This window comes from Microcaecilia unicolor, chromosome 13 (genome assembly GCF_901765095.1).
Source record: "Microcaecilia unicolor chromosome 13, aMicUni1.1, whole genome shotgun sequence".
NCBI lineage: Eukaryota > Metazoa > Chordata > Amphibia > Gymnophiona > Siphonopidae > Microcaecilia > Microcaecilia unicolor.
Window position 1 is genome coordinate 42,947,624 of NC_044043.1, and position 23,967 is coordinate 42,971,590.

Below are 23,967 nucleotides of genomic sequence, written 5' to 3' on the forward strand. Positions count from 1 at the left end.
GGAGGCGGATTTTGTGTGTGGTGTGCATACCTGTAACCACCGAACAAAAACGAAGCTCAGTATTCACTGCCACAGGGGCAGACTTTGACTTTTTAGACTCATATTTTAATCGATCTGGAAAATAAAAATAACCACCCCCCACCCCACACACATAGAAGTTAGTGTCCTTAAAAGTTCTTGTGCACAGTTATAAAACAACTGGAGAAAGATGCCAGGAATAGATTTATCCTTCAAGTATATCCGCAAACATCTTTTCCCTGGACAGATTTCCTTTCAAAGCATCTCAATATTGCTGTAATCCAGGGATGTACAACTTTTATACACAGTACAATCCCTGGCAGGCCACAACAGTATGTAATGTCGAAACCAGAAATGCACAGAGCTCCATAGACCTTCTGTGATAAATAAGTGAAAATTTTACTAAAAATGATGGAAGCCAACTGCTAAGAGTGGCTGTTTTGAAAATATTTGTGAAATACAGTTTTTAAAATTGCCAAAAGTCTGGCTAATGACATTTTCTATATATACTTCCCATGGTATCGGGGGCTGCATAAAATGCAAAGGTGGTCCACGGGTTGCCCAGCCCAGCTCTAATATGTGCAAATTCAGGCTGGAATATGGGGAATGCAGACTCCTCTTTAGTTCACCAGCCTGACATATTTTACCTTGAAAAACATTATGACACTGCAAAATCCAGTCTCAATCTTTTCATAGTCAGAGTGCTCTCTAGACAATAATGGACACAGAGACGTGTATGACTTGAAGAGGTAAAACCTTGGCCTCACCGTACACATGAGAAAAGCAATCGTCAAAGCCATTTCTGCAGAAAAGATCTGCATTTTATCTGCAGAAATGGCTTTTTTGAAAAGTTCCCACCCTCAATGTAGGTAAAAGTATGCAGGGAAGGCGACACCACACCTACATTTGCAGGTTCACAATTATTTGGAAAAGGCAGATGCAAATCTATGCTGAGACTTTTCCCTACGGTAATAATCAACACAAAAGGATGCGTGGATTTTTGCTTTAATTACTGGTGCCAATACAAGAAGTACAAAGTAGCTGTCAGTCTGGGCAGGTTAATTAATTTCAAAATTTCTGTTCCGTACTATCTACCAATTCTCTTGCTTTCTTGGTGTTCACAGTTCTCCCACTTACAAGGTGTTGCTGTTTAATGACTAATAATTTGCTTTACTGCCTTTCATCCAATAAACATCAAAGTGGTGAATAATAATATATAAAATCAATGAATTTCGATAAGAGATAGAAACCATAGACAGACCATTCAGCTACCAACAATACACACTGATCACGATATTCAGCAGCTTTATCCAGGCAGGAGTGGCCACTGCCCCGATAACTGCTGCTCAATGGGTCCATACTCAGATTTTCAGCAACATTATCCAGATAATGCTGTTGAAAATCTTTACTGACTGCCTGGCACTATGAGGAAGCAGAGCCAAGATGGGGCTGGAAGTTTTTAAGGTACCACCGATCAGGGGCGTAGCCAGACTTCAGCGGGAGAGGGGTCCAGAGCCCGATGTGAGGAGGCACATTTTAGCCCCCCCCCCCCGGCGCCGCTGACCCCCCAGCCATTTTTGACCCCCCACCACCACCACCGCCGCCGCCACCACCACCAGCAACTTTGACCCCCTCCCAACGACCCTCTCGACCCCCCTCCCGCCGCCAACCTTCCCCCGCTGCTGCCTACCTTTGCTGGAGGGGGATCCCAACCCCCGCCAGCCGAGGTCCTCTTCTTCCGGCGCAAGGCTTCGTTCTGTTTCTGTAAGTCTGACGTCCTGCACGTTGTACGTCAGACTCACAGAAACAGAACAAAGCCTTGCGTCGGAAGAAGAGGACCTCGGCTGGTGGGGGTTGGGGTCCCTCGCCAGCAAAGGTAGGCGACGGAGGGTCGGCGGCGGGGGGGTCCAGGGCCAAATTTATGGGGGCCCAGGCCCCCGTGGCCCCACGTAGCTACACCACTGTCACCGATACTCAGTGAAAGCACCCATCTATCAGGGTACCCACACTAATACTGGCAGTACCCCAGCAACTTCTGGCAGCTGCCTAATATTCAGACAGTCAGAGCTAGAATCTGGGTATAGCCTGGTGATGAGTATCTGGGTATAACTTTAAACCAGGCGGTCAGTGTTTTAAAGCAGTGGAAACCATGGAGTTTAGTATCAGGGTTAATAGGGTATCCGGCAAGTAACCACCCGGAAAGTTCCCACTGGACAGTTCCCACCCACCAATCCCCTCCCCCCTTGGGACAATTCCCACCCTGTGCAATTCCCCCCTCCCCCTGGACAATTCCCACCCAGGACTCCCCCACCCCCTACCAGTCATTTCCCACCCTCCCTATTTTTTTTAAACCTTTGTTTCATTATTATAGTGCGTCTTTTTTTTCCAACGCTGATGGAGGATTGGGTGTATCGCTGACAGGGAACAAGGAGGTCAGACTGAGAACAGGAGACACAATGGCATTTCAGACACTGACGGAGGATCGGGTGCTTCACTGACAGGGAATAAGGAGGTTAGATTGAGAACAGGAGACGGCATGCCGCTCAGCCGTCATCCCCGTTTTCTTTGTGCAGCAAGATGTACACAGAGGACGTATAATAACGGAATAAATTTTCATAGGTAGAGCAGTAATCGGTTATCATTTTGAAAGGTTGATTATAGGAATACCTATCACATGTTGTGCTCACTATTCAGAGTTTCTATCTAGTTATTTATTTACTTATTTATGACATTTATCTCCCACATTAAACATTAATTAGGTTGAAACCTGGGAACATTTTAAATCTTTTTTTTTCCTGTGCCTAGTGGGCTTAGGCTGGTGAGGGTGTAGTTTGGGTGTGTGTGTGTGGGGGGGGGGGCATTACCATCCACCCCCACATGAACTGCATGTCTGGAAGGGGAAAGGGATGTGTAAAAGGTAATGTTTGGGGGTTGCCCCCCAAACGATACAGAAGGGAAAAGGGAAGGAGATTAATTGTCCTAGTGTGTTTTGGGATTTTTTTTTTTTGAGTTATGGGTGGGAATTGTCCTCCCTGGTGTGGTGGGAATTGTCCAAATGGGAATTGGTGGGTAGGAACTGACCTAGAACTGTTAGTATACAACCCATGACAAGAAGTGCCAGACACAGAACAATCTAAATTAGCAAAGCCAAGAGCCACACAGGGCACCAATCTCGGACAACAGCAGATGATTCTAATCAGAATTTCCAGCTAATAGAGAGAATCCCTGATATTCATAACTTCAGCACTTCCTTAAACTTTGGATAACTGGACTGGGATATAAGACCCAAAGATTTTCTAGTGCCTTAATTTAGCAGTGGTTGTGTAATATTAAAACATGCCAATTAGGGGCTAAGTCTATAAAGTGGACGCTAACATTTGCATGCCGAGTATAATTAGAATAATAGCATATCTGTATGTATGTGTGCACGTGTGTATATATGCCAAAATTTTGCCTCAATGCTATTCTGTAAATTGCACATATCTTACACAGCATGCATTTGACAGATGGGCACACACATAGGTGAAGTCTGGGTGGGGCTCACACATGCAGAATTTACAGACTATTGTAAGTTATGCCAATCACAATGGCTGATTTATTTATACATTCACTGTGGGACCTCCAAAGTTGTAACAGCATATATTGTAACTGGTTCCCACCAACTATTTCTTATACCAACACAGTTCATTCATCAATTTGTTTGATTAGTGTATTTATCTTAGTGACCTCAGTTGTGCACATAGCCCATATTTCTTAATGGCAATGAAACAGCCCCGGACACTAACACCAACCCCTGGGTCCAATACATCTGGATAAGATGAGTATTTGATGAAAGAATTAACATAAAGCTAAAAAAAAAACTCTAAAAACAGAAATAAGGGTAAAAATAACTCACTAACATAGTGAACTGATGAAGAACTGTGTGCAGGATTCATTGCCATTAAGAAATATGGGCAATGTGCACAACTGAGGTCACTAAGATAAATACACTAATCAAACAAATTGATGAATGAACTGTGTTGGTATAAGAAATAGTTGGTGGGAACCAGTTACAATATACACTGTTGTAAGTTATGTGCATATCTCTGGCATTTAGTTGCAAGCACTTACAGCAGCTCAATGGCTGATTTGCGTGCTCATACCTAATCGCATATGCACCCAAATATACTAGAATTCTATAAAGCAAAGAAAGCATCTATTCAGTGACGATCCTAGGTCGGCTAACACCCGGGGCGGATCGCTGATGCGCACCCCCCCCCCCCCCCCCCGGGTGCAGCATGACACACACACCCCCGGCACAGACCCCCCCCCCCCCATCAACCCCCTCCCGGGTGCATTCTTGGCTGCTAGGAGCAGCAGCATGGCTCTCGGTTCCGCTGTTTCCCTGCTCCCTCTGCCCTGGAACAGGTTATTTCCTGTTCCGGGGCACAGGGAGCAGGGAACCAGCGAAGCCAACAGGCGCGGCTGCTCTCTGCACCCCTCCAGCAGCGTGCACCCGGGGTGGACCGCCCCGCCCTTGGCACGCCGCTGCATCTATTTTCCTTTATAGAATAGGTGCCCTCTAAGCTCTACATATAGGCATATATAATTCTATTACATATATTGTAATAGAATTATCCCCTTATTGACCAATAAAGAGGTTGTTTTCTGGCAAGTAATGCACTGCTGAAAAGAAGTGAAAAGTTCTGGCAGTCAGTTTCTACCGAATTCCTGCCTGCTGGTAATTTCTCATGGAGAAAGCTGGCACCAGCTGCATTCACTTCAGAAATGTCCGGAACTGTTTCTTATTGGAACGCAAGTTATAAAATGTATTAAAATAATACACATATCACAAACAATGGTCAGATGAACTACTTCTAATGGAACACACAATCAGTTCAGTATTTAAACCCTGCAGTCAGGATTTTTTTAAATGTCTGCTGTAGCATTTAAATCAGTCACTTATATTTAGGGGCGTGGTTAACAATGTGGGCTACCGTTAAGATTTTACCACTAATTCATACTATTTTAGAACAGGTCCCATTTTATGCAGTGGGACCTAGTTATTAATAACTGCAGTTAACAGTAAAATAACACATCTTAACGGTAGCCTGTGCTGATAGCCTTCCCCTTTAATTAAAGAAAAAAGAAATGTCTCTAGAAATCAAAATCACTTCTATATGTAATAAAAGTGAGTTAAGTATAGGGCAATCAAGCCATTGTGACATCACTGCTGAGGTTGACTCTTAGACATTGGTGGAATGAGGCATTACGATGTCACAATATCAGCTCTAGTTAAAAGACTGAAACTCTTCACACTAAGGGGAGAAGTTATCAATGTGGGCTACTGTTAAGACATGTTATTTTATCACTAACGCATGCTATTTTAGCACAGGTCCCACTTTATGCAATGAGACCTAGTTACTAATAACTGGGGTTAACAGTAAAATAACATGTCTTAACAGTATGTTGTTAACTTCCCCTCTTCATGTCCAGGGCCGCCTCCGAGGCCCCACCCCTGCCGCCCCGCTCCCCGAGGTCACCGCCGCCGCTCCCCCTCCACCCTCCCCCGAGGTCGCCACCGCTCCCCCCCGAGATCGCCGCAGCCACTGCTCCCCCCTCCACCCTGCCCGAGGTCGCCGCCGCCGCTCCCCCCTCCACCCCCCCAAACTCGCCGCCGCCACCACTCTCCCCCTCCGTCCGCCACCGGGCCGGGCCCCTGCATTGAAATCGCAGTCTCACCTCCGTGAAAGCAGCGCTGCAGGCAGCAGAACACCTCCCTCTGGCCCTCCTTCCCTCGTGTCCCGCCCTCACGGAAGTTACGTCAGGGGGCAGACGGTCGACGACGGAGGGCGGGTGGGGCTGCAGCGCCGGGCCCCCCTTGGAGGCCCGGGCCCGGGGAATTTTGTCTCCCCTGCCCCCCCCCCTCTCGGCGGCTATGTTCATGTCATTAAACTGCTCATTCTTTAATAGGTCACCTAAATTTAAGCACCATCCACATGGGTAAGTGTACACTAGTCTATAATTATGCACTAAAATTGCATAGCATGCAATTGTTAGAAGGGTGTTCACAAGGAAAGAGCACATTAATAGTAGGGGACAAACCAATGGAATGCACCACTGAAGAATGAAAATATCACAGCCTGTGAATGAGGTGTGAATGCTGTCAATTAAAAGGGCAGACTGAAAGAAAAGACACTGGGGGATATAACTCATTCACAGCTTGTATCTGTTTCAAGAGACAGAAGCACCGTACCCAGAACCTGACAAGTAATAATTAAGAAGCCTCAGAAATATTCTGTAAATTTGTCTTTTTTGTGCCTCTGTTGAATCAATTAAAAAAGATTTAAAAAGGAATGCGAGAACTGTGGTGTTTATTCAGTTAGGGCCGAATTCTATATATGGCGACTAAAATCTAGGAGCGTTTGATCCACACGCCTAGTGGTATTCTATAAGCCATGTCTGCATTCAGACGCAGTTTATAGATTCGTGCATAGGCCGGGTGGATGCACCTAGATTTAGGCACAGCCATTTATGCTAGTAAAAAGCTGGTTTGGGATGATTGGTTTTTCATTCTCAGACTCGCATGCCTTTAGAGTTAGAACACACTTATTATGCCCCTATAATTTTTATTCCCTGTTACATCATAGACTTAGCCAGATACCTCGTCATTTAAAAGGGAGTATGTTGCTTCATCCACAAAGGGAGGTGTGGATTGCGATAATTGGTAGATTGGGAGGGAATCCATTAACTTCAGATCAGCTTTCTATTCGGGGTCATAGCAATTTTGAGCCAGGGTTTGACAATTCCACTTTTATTTTATGGGAGCGGAGAGGCATATCACTCTTGGTGGTGGGGGAGGTTGACTTATTTCCGTTTGAAGAATTACAGACCCAAGTGGGAGTCACATGGGGAAACCGCTTTGCTTATTCCCAAATTAAGCACTACATAACCTCTTTGGATAAATCACTTTTAGGATGCCACTTGGGGACCCGGATATGAAATTTTTTCAGGAGGTGTCAAATGCTGATTTTACAGTTTCAGGGCTTCACAAATCCCTTAATAAGAGGGAACCCCATAAAGACTTTACAATCCTGAAGTGCAGAATGGCAGCCAACTCAGAGCACCCTTGGCAGATTGGGATGTTCTGGACATTTCGAGGAGCATCCCAGCTCTAACAACGGATGCGAGTGAGAGAATGTGGGTATCGGGTGGTCCTTCAAGCCTACATGACTAAAGCACAGCTGACCCATGTGTGTGTGTGTGGGGGGGGGGGGGGCTCTGGATCCTAGCTGTTCCAAGTGTGGTCAATCTCCCCACTGTTTTTAACCATGCTTTTTGGCATTGTCCTCGAATTTGTAATTTCTGGGCACATATTAGGAGATTTTTGATTAGAATGTTGGGGCATGGGATACAAGGTACAATGAAACAGTTCCTACTTAATAAGCTCAGAGCTTTTCAGGCCTTACCCAAACACACTATCCTACTGTGTCGCAAAGTAGCATTTTGCAATACTGGACATCACCTGAACCCCCGGACTATTGGCACTGGAGAACTGTACCTTTTGGCAACTTGGGAGGCTAAGGGAGGTGAGGGGATCCCCTAAATGTAAGAAACTATTTACATTGATTTGGAACCCTTATTTACAAATCTTAAGCCCTCGGGGCCGTAGCCTGATTGTCAACACTTTATAAATGATGAATATAATGTCCACTGTTGCTCCTGCTATCCAGTTGGCTTCTAGCATGTGGAGGGGGGAGGGGGGAACATTATGAATGTTTGGGTTGATATGGTCTGGGGGGGGGGGCAGGTCTATCAGAGTCCAGGCCTTGGAGACATGGTTTGTGTGATTTAATAATAAAAGGGAAAACCAAGTGGCCTTTTGGGCTGTGAATAATAGCCCGTGACACCTCACTTCGTATCCCACTCCTGCCCTCTTACGGACATATGGGGCTGGACAGGGCCAGTGTTAAAAATACTGGGGCCAGGGCAGAAAATTGGGAAGGGACCACAAAGCCCACCAGCAGGCTACATCTCCTTCAGTTTTAAGCAGGTTTAGGGGCCCTCTATATCATGGGAGCCCAGGGCAATTGCCCTATTTGCACCCCCTTAACACTAGCCCTGGATATGAGTAAAGTTCAGAGTGGTCCAAAACCTTCACAGGGTGGCAATCAGATGTAACCATATGTCCTCTTTTAAGAGGACATGACCTCTTTTTGGACATATTCAGATATGTCCTACAGGATTTTTAATTCTTAGGGAAATGTCCTCTTTTTTCTATTATGTGCCTATGACCAATACACCTACCCACATAATGAGAGAAACCATCTCTGGCTTATTAGTCAGTCAGTCTGGACACATGGAGGTGCTAAAGAGAGAAAAAGACATCGCTGATCCCCTCTCTGCTCCCCTGCTGGTTGAATCTGTCAAAGGAATTTTGTTTATGCAGCATGATTTTAAGGATATGTCATGCAAAGACTTTCACACGTATCGCAGAAGTCAGCAAAATGAATACCTGCTCTTATGATAAGTACGCTTAGGTTCAGACTCAGTCAAACTCAAAACCAGAAATTCATTAAAAGTAGAATGTCTACTGCTGTACTGTAAGTAAGTCACTGTTTGATGTGTGTTCATTAACTACACTACAATTAAATATTTCTGTAGTAAAGATAGCAACTATTTTAATTTTTTTCTGTCCTCTTTTTTGTCTCCACATGTATGGTAACCCTACACATAGGCAGTGGATTTGGGTGTGCTACTAGGGTCAGCCCAACCAATATTTTGTCCATCCCAGAACCAGCAACTAGAGAGCTTGGAGGAAGGGCTGGAGATAAGTTTGTTTGGCTCTTACAACTAAAAAGCTGTTCCGCTTCCCCTGTAATGCCATATCAGGAATTCAGATTCGGATAACTTTATTGAGATGACAGTTTATATGTGTTGCCTAAGTAATGCATTAAGTGAAATGCTTTCATATTTATTACCTCTTTCAAGAGCAAGAAGGAACTCCCTGTTCCTCTGCAGCTCCCTCATGAACTCCTCGTTCTGTAGGAAGATGGCAATCCGTTCATCTTTCAGGTACTGCTTCAGCCTCCTCTCCTGGTCCAGCGACCTCTGGCTGACCTCACACTGCACTGGTGCAGGACAGCTCTGGGGACTCTGGACACAAGCGGGACAGAAACTATTGACTAGCCATCGAAGAGCAACCCCAACCTAACACCCAGATCACGTTTCTTTGTGCTTAAGTGGGAACTAGATCTCAGCAAGGTATGCATTTGTGACACCTATCTGGCCAGGAGTACCAGTCATGCTATCTGTTGGGTTGAGCCTGTCCTGTTTATAATTTATCTGTGAATATGCGCCTCCTCTTTCTCATAGAAAAATATGACCTGTAAGTCCCTAGACAGAGTGGGATAAATCAGGGCTGGCTCAGCCTTGTCCAGGTGACATGGACCTGGCTGGTAGCCCTGACTCCTGGTTGATCACTACAGGAGGTGCTTCTCAACCCTCTCCTAGAGGCACGCCCAGCCAGGAGGGTTTTCAGGATTACCACAATAAATATACATGAGAACAATTTACATATACTGGAGACCCATTATATGCAAATCTGCCTCATGTATATTCATTGGAGTAAAACCTGAAATCCCAACTGGCTTGGTGAGCCTCCAGGTGAATCATAAAGCCCCAGATGAAAAAGCTAGAAGTCCCTTCCCCACAGAATTTACCTCCATGTTTTTATTCTACCGTAGTCATTCAGCAGGTAGAGAAGAGTGGTCTGACATTGGTAATGAGCAGACCCATTTCTAGGCCTGAAAGAGGAGGTGGCTTGTGAAAGCCTCACCACTAATGAGAGGACTGGTGGCAGAGACAAGCTTTGGCTATCATGTGGGACTGACTCAGAGGGAACAGAAGGTGTCTCACCTGCACACTATCCATCTGCTGGGGCAAGATACGTAGGAAGTCATCGGGGAGATTTCCCAGTAAGGGTGGGTTCCAGTTCCGGTACCTTCTGTGTGCCTGAGGGAAACTGACGCCTGCTAGATCGATCCTGTGTGTCAAAGAAGAGAACCAACCTTCAGAAAAAGTCACTCACAGAGAGACAGGGCACCTTCTCACCCACACAATCTGGAAATGGGAGGAGGCAGGGGAAGGAGAGGACTGTTCCAAGCATGTCCTATAGACAATTGAGGAATATCTGTGTGAATACTTATCAGAGAAGTATAAGAAATATTAGTAAGTTTTTGTTTCAGTATTTATTGAACCTTAACTGAATCCACTCCCTACTCCATTCAGCGGAAAGATTTAGTTGGGTACAAGAGATTTTTTTTTCTTTTTTTCTGCTGGTGCCATAGGTTTTTCTATAGCCAGGTGTTCAGTGCCGGGTCACATCAACTCTTCAGGATCCTGTCAGATACTTCTGACTTGGATCAGCCACTGCTAGAAACAGGATATTAGGCTTGATGGACTTTGGGTCGGACGCAGTATAGCAATTCTTATGTTCAAAGTTAACATTAAATCAATGGTTCATTTGAGCATATCATTCACACTGTATGTGGGATATGACTGAGAAATACGGCCTGGATTCATGTCTACTGAAAATGGCCTACATTGCAGACTGCAGTTGCTGACTTGTTCTCTCGAGACATGAAGGGCAATTATTTGACTTTCACCAAAATGATTGAGATAAACACAAAGGAATACAGTATATAAGGCATGGAACCAAACAAGCTTAGTGGTGATTCAATGGCAACACCAGTAATTGAGAAGCAAAGCCAGTGCTGGGTGGACTTCTACGGCTTGGTTTGGATGGCTTCCTAAAGGAAAAGTCCATAGACCATTATTAAAATGGACTTGGGATAAGCAGCATAAAATGTTTTGTACTTTTTGGGATCTTGCCAGGTATTTGTGACCTGGATTGGCCGCTGTTGGAAACAGGATGCTCGGCTTGATGGACCTTTGGTCTGTCCCAGTAAGGCAATACTTATGCACTTATATACTTATGTCTGTGCCCTGACTGTGGATGGACAGATTCAGCTTCAGTAACTGGAGAACAAGGCCAGTGCCAGGCAGACTTCTACAGTCTGTGCCCTAATCATGGCTGGACAGATTTGGATGGGCTGGAGTGGGTCTTTGATGACAACTTCAGCAGTTGGAGAGCAAGGCCAGTACTGGGCAGACTTCTATGGTCTGTGCCCTGAAAATGGCAAGGACAATTCAAGACCAAGATGTAGTATCACATCATACCTTATGGAAGGTGCCTCCTTTATGGATGAACAATTTAAGCTTCCCCAATGCCCTTTTCCAAGACCAGTATAATAAGCCTGAATTCCACTACCTCCACTGTGGTGCTAAGAATTAGAAAGATAAAAGATGCTGGCAAAAAGGGATCATTAGGTCCACCTAGTCTGCCCATCTGTGGTGTTCTCCTTTCCTCATCCAAATGGTTAGATTCCTACCTCCAGGCTTTCTGTTCCTTTCCAGTGTAAGAAACTAACCCTATTATTACTCCCCAGTCCCACTGTATCTTCTGTCCTTCATGTCTGAATCAGGTTAGTGTTCCATTGTATCAAAAGATTCTAGAACTGGCACAATGGAAGAGTAGCTTCTACTAACACCAGGGTACCTGCTGTAGGATACAAGTTGGGTGGGCATTGAGGCCAACCTGGTCACTGGCACAGATTCAATTTATTTTGGCACTTATATTCTGCTTAGCCGACAACTACTTCAAGGTGGATTACAATAAATCTTTTGCTATACACTACGTAGTATCCTTCAGAAGCTCCACAGTTCAATACTGAGGTCAGGTCTTCCACTTCCCTGGTCAGCCATGTCTGGGTGCAACAAGGGCAGTTCTCACAGCTGTGTGTGTGTGTGGGGGGGGGGGGGGAGAGTTGTGGTCATTAGTATAAGCTAAATGAGAGGACAACCTTAGCTATAACTAGGGTTTCCCACTAGGTCCCCTTTTACTAGAAAGGTGAATCCAGTTCTGGCTTTACCTCACAGTACACATGAAGTAAGTAAGACAGACTACACCTCCCTGCATACAATGGGGCAAAAGCCAGGAATGAATCAGCTGATTGGTTAAAAGTAGCACTTACCGAGGTGGTGGGGTGGGCGGCGCCTGCGGGTACTGCCTGTCAAACACGTGCAGGTCATAGGCTGGAGGGGAGTACACAGGAGGTGGCTCTTCATCAGAACTGTCAGGCTCCAAAGTTCGTTCCAAAATCTGAACAAACCCCAAACAGAAGCACATGAGGGGCTGGGTGTAAAGATACCACAAAAGACGGAACACGAGACAACATTACCACAGCAGAACCCTTAAATCGCAGCAACCAGCTTCTCTAATTACTTTTGCATCTCACTTCAAGAAGCATAACAGTGAGATAACACTGTTATCTTGATGAGACCGGCAGGCACTTGGTGTATCTCAAGACAGTATGTTCAGCTCAGGAGTTCTTAACTTGTGGTCGGAAGGGTCCATGGATGGGTGTCAGGGGGTCTATGAACTGGGTACTTAGAGATCTGTGTGGGGAAAAAACCCTCTTTTTATGTCACATTATATTATTAAAATCAGAAGTGTTTTTGTTTTATTTATTTATAACATTTATACCCCACTTGAACCTAAATGGAGTAGCCACAGGTGGGCCCAGGCCTACCTAAAATCAGCGCACCTCAGATACTTATGGTTCAGCATCCCTCTCTCCCTTCCCTCCCAGCTCCTGCAGGTCCGGCATCTCTCTGTCCTCCTCCTTCCCTCAGCCCCCTTGGTCCTTCCAACTTACTTTATCAGCACTGGCAGCAATTCATACAGGTCAGCTCTGGGGCCTTCCCTCTGCCATGTCCCGCCTTCTATGCAACTTTATGTTTACATGTGAGCAGTACATGGCAGAATGAAGACCCTGGAGCCAGCCTGTATGAGTTGCTGCCAGCAGAAATAAAGTAAGTTGGAAGGACAATGGAGAGTGAAGGAGGGAGAACGACAGAAAGATGCAAGACCTGCATGAGAGAAGGAAGAGAAAGATGCTAGACTGCAGGAATAGAAAGAGGGGGAGAAATGCTCAACACACAGTGGGAGACAGGGTGAGATGCTGGACCTTGAGGAGGGGTGCAGGAGGAAGGGAAGAGAGAGGGAGAGAAGCTGGATGGGGTGGGATCAGGTGAATATGGAACGAGAAGAAATGTCAAATGGACAGGAGACCCTGGCAAGAGAGTTAAAAGAAGACAGAGGAAACCAGAGACTGGGACCAACATAATTAGAAAAATAAAATTACCAGACAAAAAAGATACAAAAATTGCATTCATTTTCTATTTAGGGCTTAGAATATGCCAGTTTTTGCAAGGTATATCTGCTAGAGTTGGCATTAGACATGGCTGGGTCCCATTGCAAAAATCTGGGAAAGGACCCTAAAGCCCATTACCAAGCTGTGCCATCTTTAGGTTCCATCAGCCTTGGGGCCCTCCCTGTTACCATATGTCCGGATTTCCCCGGACATATCCTCCTTTTCAGGGGACTGTCAGGGGTCCGGACAGTTTTTTCAGCAAGCCCATTTGTCTAGGTATCTGGACTGCCGGCTGGTTGGCTGGTGGGAGAGAAGGCAAATGGGCAGGCTGCCCTTCTCCCCCCTCCCAACCTACCGAAGTGTGCCCTGGTGGTCTATTGGCTTCTTCGGGACAGGAAAGAACCCCACTACTTCCTGCCCACTGCCATTGACCTCCCCGCTGCTGCCACTTCTTGAAAATGGCTGCCGAGACTTTAAGCAGTGGCTTCACGAGACTTCACAGAAGAGGCACTAGACCACCAGGGCTGTAAGGTAGGCCCGGGAGAGAAGGGGACAAGCTGCTCATAGATGGGGGGAAGAGAAGGGGGCAAGCTGCTTGTGGATGGGAAGGAAAGGAAAGGGGGACATGCTGTTCATGGATGTCTGCTTTTTTGGAAATTGACATCTTTTCTAATTTTATATTTAGACTACAGAAGAAAATTCATTTCTGTTACTTTCACTGCTTATAGAATCTGGCTTTCTTGGGGGGGTGAAGGCCGGGGGGTGGGGCCTCTTTGGTAACCCTAACCAAGGGTAATTGCACCTCCACTAACACTATCCCTGACATGTGCTATCTTTATATTTTGCACAGTACAGGAGGAAATGCATCTCTTTCTATTTTTCTGGTATTGAATTACATGCAAGATCTTTCAGTTTTGGACTTTTAGTTTACTTTCAGTTTCTAGTTTGTGATCACTTATTCTGTATTTGGCATTTGTGTTCTGTGTATGTGAGTTTATGTTGCAGTTACTAAAATTACACTAGAATCAGAAATGTCTTTCTTTGTATGGTGAGTTTTATGGCGAACTGTCCTGCATCCATTGGTGGGGGAGGGCCAGGCAGTTCTGTGGATGCTGAATTTATTTGGCTTTAATACCATATGGTGGAAGCATATGTCTGCTTGGGGATTGTAGCTCAATGGGGGCTGAAGAGTGTAATCTCTTGTACTTCCCCTAGCCTTCAATGTGGTGGGGAGGGGTACATCAAGTGTCAGGTTCTTCTTTTTCAAAACGTTGTCAACCCTAGTGCCCACCCATCCTACCTGTTGACCCACCCAAAACTGCTTTTAGGCTAAGCCACTGATTAAAATATTAATTCACTCAAAACAATGCAACCGAGCATAGCCAGGTACCATGGAGGGGAATTTTCGAAAGGATGTCCAAGTCAGGATAGAGGCCTACAGCTCATAACATCATAAATGGATGTCCATCTCGCATGTATTTTCCAACAGAAAATACATCAGGATTTCCTGTTCAAAAATATGTGAGATGGACATCTATGTGCCGAGGACGTCCAGCATGAACAGCCATTTTACAAATTGAAATGTTCAACATATGAATGGCAAAAAATCAGAGACAAGGATGTCTATCTGGCAGCATTCATGGCCACACAGATGTCCCTACCTAGTACTTAGTGCAGTGGACTTTAAACCAAGAGACCCAGGTTCAAATCCCACTCTGACTCCTTTATGTTGGAATTACGAGCCTTCCAGAAACAGAAAAATACCTACTGTACCTGAATGTACACCACTTCAATAGCCTTCCGGTTTGCAGGTGGCTTATATATTTAGGTACAACAGGTCTTTTTCTGGAGGGTTCACAATAAAAAAGAAAATAAAAGAGTTAAAGTGGGATTTGAACCTGGGTCCACTGGTTAAAAATCCACTGCACTAACCACTAGGCTCCTCCTCAGACTTGATTCCTGCTGTGCTAAGAATGCCCATAATACCTCAAGCTGTCAAACATTGCCTTCGTCAGGGGTCCTAATATGAAGTACACAAGGCATTTATTCTGCTAAACAAACTCCAAATATATATCACTGAACGCTCTAAAAAGCCGCTATGAATGAACGGCATCTCTGTCCACAAGTGGAGTTTGTTTAGTAGAATACATGCCATGTGTACTTCATATTAGGACCCCTGAAGAAGGCAGTGTTTCTGCCGAAACACTACAGTGTTGGGTCATCTATTTATTTGGAGTACCCATTGCACGTTGCTTTTCCTGTATCTGTTAATAAACTGAGCCTGTTTTTTTACATCCTGACTTGTGGAGTTTGGATCCTTTCATTCCCTGCCTTTGTGCATATTACCACTAACCATCCATCCCCTAATCAGTTAGGTTAGGGGTGGGCCAGGTGTGGAGCAGAAACTTAACCAGTTAGAGGTGATATTCAGTCCGCTGACCGGCTAAGTAACAACATAAATGAGGATTCAATAATGCCTTTATATCGCTCCATGGTGCGACCACACCCAGGGCCCCCAAGAGACTGGGCCAGGCTTGGGGCAAGGCCGCCCCACCCCCCCGAGGTCGTGGCGTCGCTGCTCCCCCTCCACCTGCCCCACCCCATCCACCACTGGGCCAGGCCCCCCTGAATTCAAATCATAGCGCCTCACCTCGACCTCGCTCCGTGTGAAAGAAGCGCAGCAGCGGCAGTCTGCAGATCGCCTCCCTTTGGGCCTTCCCTCCCTGTGTCCCGCCCTCGTCTGATGTAACTTGTGCAAGGGCGGGACACAGGGAGGGAAGGGAGGCAATCTGCAGACTGCTGTGCTTCTTTCACACGGAGTGAGGTCGAGGTGAGGTGCTATGATTTGAATTCAGGGGGGCCTGGCCCGGTGGTGGACAGAGGGGGGCGGGTGGAGGGGACTGCGGCGCCAGGTTCCCCTTGAAGGCCCGGGGAATTTTGTCCCCTCTTTCCCCCCCTCTCTCGGCAGCCCAGACCACACCTCGAGTACTGTGTGCAATTCTGGTCACCTTATCTCAAAAAAGATGTAGTGAAATTAGAAAAGGTACACAGAAGGGCGACAAAAATGATAAAGGGGATGGGCCGACTTCCCTATGAGGAAAGGCTAAAGTGGCTAGTGCTCTTCAGCTTGGAGAAAAGATGGCTGAGGGGAGATATGATAGAGGTCTATAAAATAGTAAGTGGAGTGGAATGGATAGACGTGAATCGCTTGTTTGCACTTTCCAAAAATACTAGGACTAGGGGGTATGCAATGAAGCTACTAAGTAGTAATTTTAAAACAAATTGGAGAAAAGTTTTCTTCACTCAATGTGTAATTGAACTCTGGAATTTGTTGCCAGAGGATGTTGTAAAAGCAGTTATTTATGTATTTATTTTCAGTATTTATATACCGCCTAGACCTAAGCGGTTTACAATTTTCTGTTTCAGGTACTGATACTGTCCCTAATAAAAAAGGTTTGGCTAACTTCCTAAAAGAAAAGTCCATAAGCCATTATTAACATGACCTTGGGGAAAATCCACTGCTTACTTCTAGGATAAGCACCATAAAGTGTATTCTACTGTATTGGGATCTTGCCAGATACTTGTGATCTGGGGTGGCCACTGTTGGAAACAGGATACTGGGCTTGATGGACCTTCAGTCTGTCCCAGTATGGCAAACACGTATGTTCTTATAGCAAAACAGCTGTCCTAACCTTATGTGGTGAGTTCCAGGTCAGAAGACATACCTGGATGTTCAACGCCAGAAGCCATGCATGCCTCGACACTGAATATCCGAGGTAAGGTCATCCTGAGGCAAACCCCCCTAGATTAAATGAAATACTACAGTTGGTGCTTAACATGCACCAGTCACTGTGCTGGTTGAAAACTGGTCCCATATTCTTCTTCCTTTCTCTGACTCTCTCTCGTTCCTCCTCTGAAAGTCAAGACAGCACTTCCAGAATGGGGATGCTTCTGAAGCAGAAGACAAGTTGTGGCTTGGCCTGTGGTGAATTCAGAGGAAGAAGAAAACCCAAGAGAGGCTATGGGCTGCCATTGCTGCATACAGTCAGTTTCATAATTATAAAGAAGTTCCACCACAATTCACATCTTTCATTAAAACCCGGGAAAGGGCTCTACAAGGCAACAGCAGCTGCCACCCAACTCATGGCTTACAAATTACTAAAGCAGAGAAACCGTGAGAAACGTTCCCCCATAAGAGACAGGAATTACCTCTGGGGGAATACTGTCATCTGAGTCCGAGCTGTCATCGTAACTGCTGTTGTCCAGGCTCATCTGTAGGAGCTGATCAATAGTGGCGTCCACGGCTCCATTGTTTGCCCTCAGCACGCACTCAATAATATCATAGTCCATATTGGGGAACATGGTTTTGAAGTCCTCCATGGCCTGATTGAACTCCAGCCTGCGCACATGCCTGGCGGGACGGCTGTTGTTCAGTTCCTGCGTAGAAGAGCTCCTTCGTGAGCCGCCATTGCTGCTGCTGCTGCTGCTCCGGCGGAACAGACTTGTCATTTTGGATAACTGTTTTTGAAAAATGTTTAACGCTTAAAAATTTCTCTTTGAAATGCAGCCACCCTCTCCCTCCCCACAAATAAATCTGAGAGCAGAAAGGGGTGCTTTCAGGCTCTCCTATAAGGAAGCTCCAATGCCATACTTCCAGCAAGTCATTGCCATGAGGAAAATCTTTCCAGAACTGTCCGCAGCTACCATGCAGACTTTCTACATATGAAGATTCCTTCAAGATATTCTCTTCAGGTCCTCCCAAGGGGAAGAAATATTTGAAGAAGATATTGAGTCACTTCGCGCTTTGGAACATATTAGATCTGTAAAGAAACAAAACATATTTTCTCAAAATATATTCACTACATGCTCTTCCTGCTTTTTTTTTTGGGGGGGGGGGGGACTGCCAGCTCAATCAGAACTGGCCTCTCCTGGGGCTCTGACTTCATAATCCTTTATTTGCAACTAACTGGTGATTTTCCTCCTAGCTATTACACCATCCCTTGCTCAGCCCACCCATCATAGCAATAATTCTTAGTAGCAGTACTCTCCAGAACCTGGTACATTTGCACCATAAGACTGGCCACAAGGCGTCACTGTTCCACAACAGTGGAGACACCCTTCTCCCATGGGTGCTATAAATTCTATCTCCAAAGCATCTCCAACCCTTTAATTAAGGGGGCAACATTAGGCCCACAGTGGTCAGCCTTTTTTTTAAACAGCAGTCGTTGTGGGCTGTTTTATACCTGGATATTCAGCGCTGGGTCGTACATACTGGATACTGGCACTGTATATCCAGGTATAACGTGGGCGCTGGTATTTATTCGGATACTGGTGATATTCAATCCAGTACCTGGATAACAAACCGGATAAAGTTTGTATAGCCTTTTCTGCTGTCCTAACTTTATCCGGATAGTTACTTGGTTAGACTGAAAATTGCTGCTAACCAGGTAACTTCCTGTTCTGCCCAGATTGCCCCAGAACTGCCTGGATATACAGTAGCGCTATCTGGTTACACACCGCTGAATGTCCAGGTTTACCTTGTCAGCACAATTTAACTGAGCATAAGCCTCTCCTGTCTGGTTAAATATTGGTAAATACTGGGTCCAAAATATTTATTTATTAGGATTTATTTACCACCTTTTGAAGAAATCCACCCAAATCAGTATACAGCAAGAATAGGTCAAATATAGACAATAGACAATTCGAGCAGTAAAAATATTCAAATAACAATACAAACGTATTCTACTTACAATGTCAACACAATGCGCAATAAAACATCTAAATAGACAGCATAGGGTGTAAGCAAAGGTGGAACATATAAGCAGATAAGATATTTGGATTTTGGTCACATCTTTTTCAGTGGGTGGGTTACGTTCAGGCACACTAGGTACTTAGGGGTCGATATTCAGACCGTGGGAGGTAGCTGGGCCTGCCTCCTGCCATCAGCGCTGATCCTGGAGATTCAATGCCGGGCTGTTTCCAGTGACTGGCATTAAATATCTGATGTATTTTTGGCCGGTTCCAACTTAACTGGCCGAGGCAATATTCAGCGCTGGCCAACTAAGTTGGAACCGGCCAAAAATAGGCCTGCTATTGACACGGCCAAATTTGGTCACTGAGGGGCCCTTTTACCAAGCTGCAGTAAAAAGGGCCTTGCGGTAGTGGTAGCAGCCATTTTTGCCACGCGCCAGGGCCTTTTTTTACCTCAGCGGGTAAAAGAGGCTGAAAATCGACATGGCCATGTGGTAAAATTGCATTTACCATGTGGGCACGTGGGGGGGGGGGAGGAGCACTCACTGCCACCCATTGAGGTGGCAGTAAGGGCTCCCACGGTAACCTGCCAGCACCTCCAGTTTAGCGCAGCGTTAACAGTTACAGAAAAAAATTTCCCATAGCACCGGAAATAGTGTGTGCTCGAGGCAGAACTACTGTCGGTGGCTGCATTGGGCCGGCAATAGATCCGGGTAGCCACATGGCAACCCTTCATTTAAAGGGCCCCTCTAACAGTTGGCGATGCACTGAAAATTGGCGGGTAGTCGGTTATATCAAGCTATAGAATCGGCTATCTGCTGGGCACTAACCGGCGATATTCCTGCTGAATATTGCCAGATAGCCAGCTAAGTACCATTTAACTGGACAGGTGCCCTTCCTGGCTGGTTAAATGGTTTTGTATATCGGGGGTTTAGAAAACAAGTGGATGAATTAAAGAAAGTTACATGAAAATGATCTCAGCCAGTGCAGCAGTGGATAAGCAACTCTTGCTACATTATGTGCAACTGGTGTTAAACCTTGTGTGCGAGTAACTAGCACGTTACATACGACCCTGCATTTTTTAGCATTAAATCTAAGCTGCCAAATTCCAGCCCATTCCTCTACCTTTGCCAGTGGCATTCCTAGCCTGGATGGCACCCGGGGCGGATCGCCGATGCACCCCCCCCCCCCCCCGGCGAAATGACACCCCCCCCCCCCGGTGCACGCCGCTGGGGGGGTGCCACGGCACGCGCCTGTCGGCTCTGAGTTCGCTAACTTCGCTCGTTCACTGCATTCTCCCTCTGCCCCGGAACAGGAAGTAACCTGTTCCGGGGCAAAGGGAGCTGCAGCGAACGAGTGAAGTTAGCGAACTCCGTGCCGACAGCCACGCGCCGCGGCACCCCCCAGCGGCGTGCACCTGGGGCGGACCGCCCCCACCTTGGTATGCCACTGACCTTCACTAAGTCCTTCCTCATGTTATCCACACCATCATGGGTGTCTACCATATTGCAGATTTTGTTATGATCTGCATAGAAACATTATCCCAGCATTGAATGTCCTGGGATAATGCCGCTGTGCTTTTTTTTGGCCACCAGTGGCATTATCCCAGGACATTCAATGCTGGGATAATACTTCTATGCAGATCATACCATACCCTTATGCCACTTTTTATCCCTGGGAGGCAGAACTACTGTCGGTGGCTGCATTGGGCTTTTGACTCGTAACCACTCACCTCCACCTACCTTCCTCTCCTCCTTCCTGTACACATTAATTGATTTGATTACTTTATTTTTTGTCTATTAGATTGTAAGCTCTTTGAGCAGGGACTGTCTTTCTTCTATGTTTGTGCAGCGCTGCGTACGCCTTGTAGCGCTATAAAAATGCTAAATAGTAGTAGTAGTAGGAAGCAGCTGGACTGGGAGGGGGGCAGTGAGGGCTTCAAACCAGGGGCGTATCTGGAATCCGGCGGTAGGGGGGGCCAGAGCCAGAGAGGGGGGGCACATTTTTACCTCCCTCCCCCCCCGCCCCCGCCGCCGCCTCTGCCTCTCTCCACCCCCTCCCCGCCGTCAACCCTCCCCCGATTCAACCAATCAGCACTGCAGCGTTACTTCCTTGAAGCACATGGCCACGGAGGAAGACGAAATATGGAGATTGCGGGTCGGACCTCGGCTGGCGGGGGTTGGGGCCCCCCGCCAGCAAAAGTAAGCAGCGGGGGAGGGTTGACGGCGGGGAGGGGGGCCAGGGCGAAATCTGCGGGGGCCCAGGCCCCTGTGGCCCCACGCAGATACGCCCCTGCTTCAAACGTCAGAGAGTTGAAAAAGTTCTGCCTGGAAGAATGGACCAAAATTCCTCAAGGGCAATGTGAAAGACCAAGCAACAGTTACATGAAAGTTATTGATGCTCAAGGAGGGGCCACCGGTTACTAAGTAGAGGGTTCACATCAGAGGGAAGGGAAGGGGACTTGATATACCACCTTTCTGTGGTTTTTGCAACTACATTCAAAGCGGCTTACATAGTATATACAGGTACTTATTTGTACCTGGGGCAATGGAGGGTTAAGTGACTTGCCCAGAGTCAGAAGGAACTGCAGCGGGAATCAAACCCAGTTCCCCAGGATCAACATCCACTGCACTAACCACTAGGCTACTCCTCTGCACACAGCACCCACAGAGCTGGCACCTATGAACCTCAGAACCCCACTGACTAAATAACTCAGGTAAAAATGATACGTTTTATTCAGAAAGAAGAATCAACAAGAATATCATTGTGTAGCAAAGCATGTGAACCAGAAGCGTAGCAAGGTTGAGAATGCCAGGGGGGGGGGGCCAGGGGGGCAGGTGTAGCTAGGTGGGGAGCCAGGGGAGCAACTTGTCCCCCACATGGACTTCCAACAGCGATGGCACCTATTTTTCAGGCGGTCTGTCGCTCCTACGTAGTAAGCTTTCTGTTCTCCCTGGCGTCACAACCTGTCTATGCTTCTGGTTCACGTGCTTTGTTACACTATTTTCAAGCGCGGCAGTTACCTGTCAGTAATTGGGCAGCACCACGTGCTACCTGGTTACCATCGGGTTAGCGTGAGAGTCCTTACCACCACCTCAATGGGTGGCGGTAAGTGCTCCCCCTCACATTACCACATGGTAAGAGCAATCTTACCGCATGGCCACGTCTAGTTTCAGACTTCAGACTGCGCAGCAAAAATGTCCCCAACTAATAACGCAGGGCCCTTTTTAGCGCAGCTTAGTAAAAGGGCCCCTATTTTTCTTCTGCTGAATTTTGTTCGATAGCAACATGCAACGATATAGGATACGTCAATGAAATTTCCCATATCAGTGCAAACGACAGCCCATTCCTACCGAGCACGTCTTCACCTGGACGTTTGAAGTCCGATCTCTATGCCATAAGCGAACGGGCCTTTAAGGTAACTGACGTGTCAATGTGCAGTGGAAGCTGCTGCAGACCTACAAATAGCTCAGTGCAGAAGAAGGAAGTTCAAAATTTAGAAACTGCCAGGAAACTTCCCTCTCAAAACCAGGTCACACTGTGCTGAATGAATACACGTTGCTGCCTATTCGGGTGAGTCACTTAACCCTCTATTGCCGCAGGTACAAAATAAGTACCTGTATATAATATGTAAACCGCTTTGATTATAACCACAGAAAGGCAGTATAGTAAATCCCATCCCCCTGCCCTCTATGATTTTATGCAAGCCTCGGGTATTCTTCCCCGCACACAAACTTTCCCTTTTCAAGGGATAAAAGTACAGTATTTTCTTTCTAGCTGCTTTACACCTTGGTCATTATTATGCTTCTTCTTTGGGTTCAGGAGTTTGCTTGTAATGACATCAATGCACTTGTTGTCCTCAATACAAGTAAAGGCTGCCAGTAATCCTAGAATTATACTCATTCTGCTTTTCATTTTAGAGATTTTTCGCATCACTTTGGTATCTAACATACATTGTGTTCACAGGCACCAGGAGAATGTCTCAGATTTCAAGAGTCTGCAATTGCCAAGGCAGTTATCACAAAGAGATAAGGTGGTACATTATTCTTGACAGCTCTTCTGTGTGTGGAAAAACCCTGAGAATCCCTCTTAAAAGACTTGTTGGGAGAATTCCCACTGTATAACAATAACAGTATGGCATGGAGAAAATTGGCCAAGATGTTCTGGGTTTGTATCCAGGTCTCTGATCGTCAGAGTTTGGGGTGCTGATGTAGAATCCAAAGCAGCCCTAGAATGAGTAGCAGACACAGTCTGATTGGTCACTGAAACAGAGACCATGTCTTCCAGTCTCAGTTGATCAATGACCCAATAGTATGTCCCTTAAAGTTGCACTTCTTTCTTAGATTCAGACTTAACAATACTATGGACCAACCGGGACTGCATTATAATTAAAACAGCCTCAGACTCCCCCCTTAGAAATCTAGGCTTAAAGGCACAGCGGTTTGCATAACTAGACCCTCCCTTTCCCAGCTTTCTCTCCACACAAGGGTGATACTTAACACATGGGAAGCCATATGTGACATTCCAGCCAGACACATTCTACACTAAAGAAAAGAATTCTTCTTAAAGATTCCTCCCTCTCAAAATAAAAATATATATAAATTACCAAAGATGTATGCTGCAACTTTCCCTAGCAGACTACATATTATTTATTTATTATTAGGATTTATTTACCGCCTTTTTGAAGGAATTCACTCAAGGCGGTGTACAGTAAGAATAGATCAAACACGAGCAATAGGCAATTACAGCAGTAACAATATTCAAATAACAAAACACAAAGAAAAAAAGACAACCATCTGCTGCAAAGAACAGATGTATTGACTTTTTCCCCAACACTCAATTAAACATGGCATTTATGGTTTCTTTTCTGAGTAGGGTGGGTTGGACTGTGGAGCGAGAAGAGCCATCACACAAATCTTTACCTTTGTGAGAAAACTTTATC

At 46.0% G+C, this 23,967-nt stretch overlaps 1 protein-coding gene across 9 annotated transcripts in view; it reads right to left on the reverse strand.

Annotated features, from left to right (window-relative positions):
* The window catches only part of CUEDC1 (CUE domain containing 1), a 137,156-nt gene that overhangs the window by 19,870 nt on the left and 93,319 nt on the right, over nt 1–23,967 (reverse strand). For 8 of the 9 annotated variants that reach the window (XM_030222507.1, XM_030222508.1, XM_030222505.1 and 5 more), the window contains 5 exons: nt 17,484–18,094; nt 12,093–12,220; nt 9,916–10,042; nt 8,979–9,153; nt 31–114 (listed from right to left, as the gene is read on the reverse strand). In XM_030222507.1, coding sequence (XP_030078367.1) covers nt 31–114; nt 8,979–9,153; nt 9,916–10,042; nt 12,093–12,220; nt 17,484–17,783 — 814 coding nt within the window. In that variant the 5' untranslated portion in view covers nt 17,784–18,094. The remainder of the gene's footprint in view (nt 1–30; nt 115–8,978; nt 9,154–9,915; nt 10,043–12,092; nt 12,221–17,483; nt 18,095–23,967) is intronic. The other variant, XM_030222513.1, reaches the window with a different exon arrangement.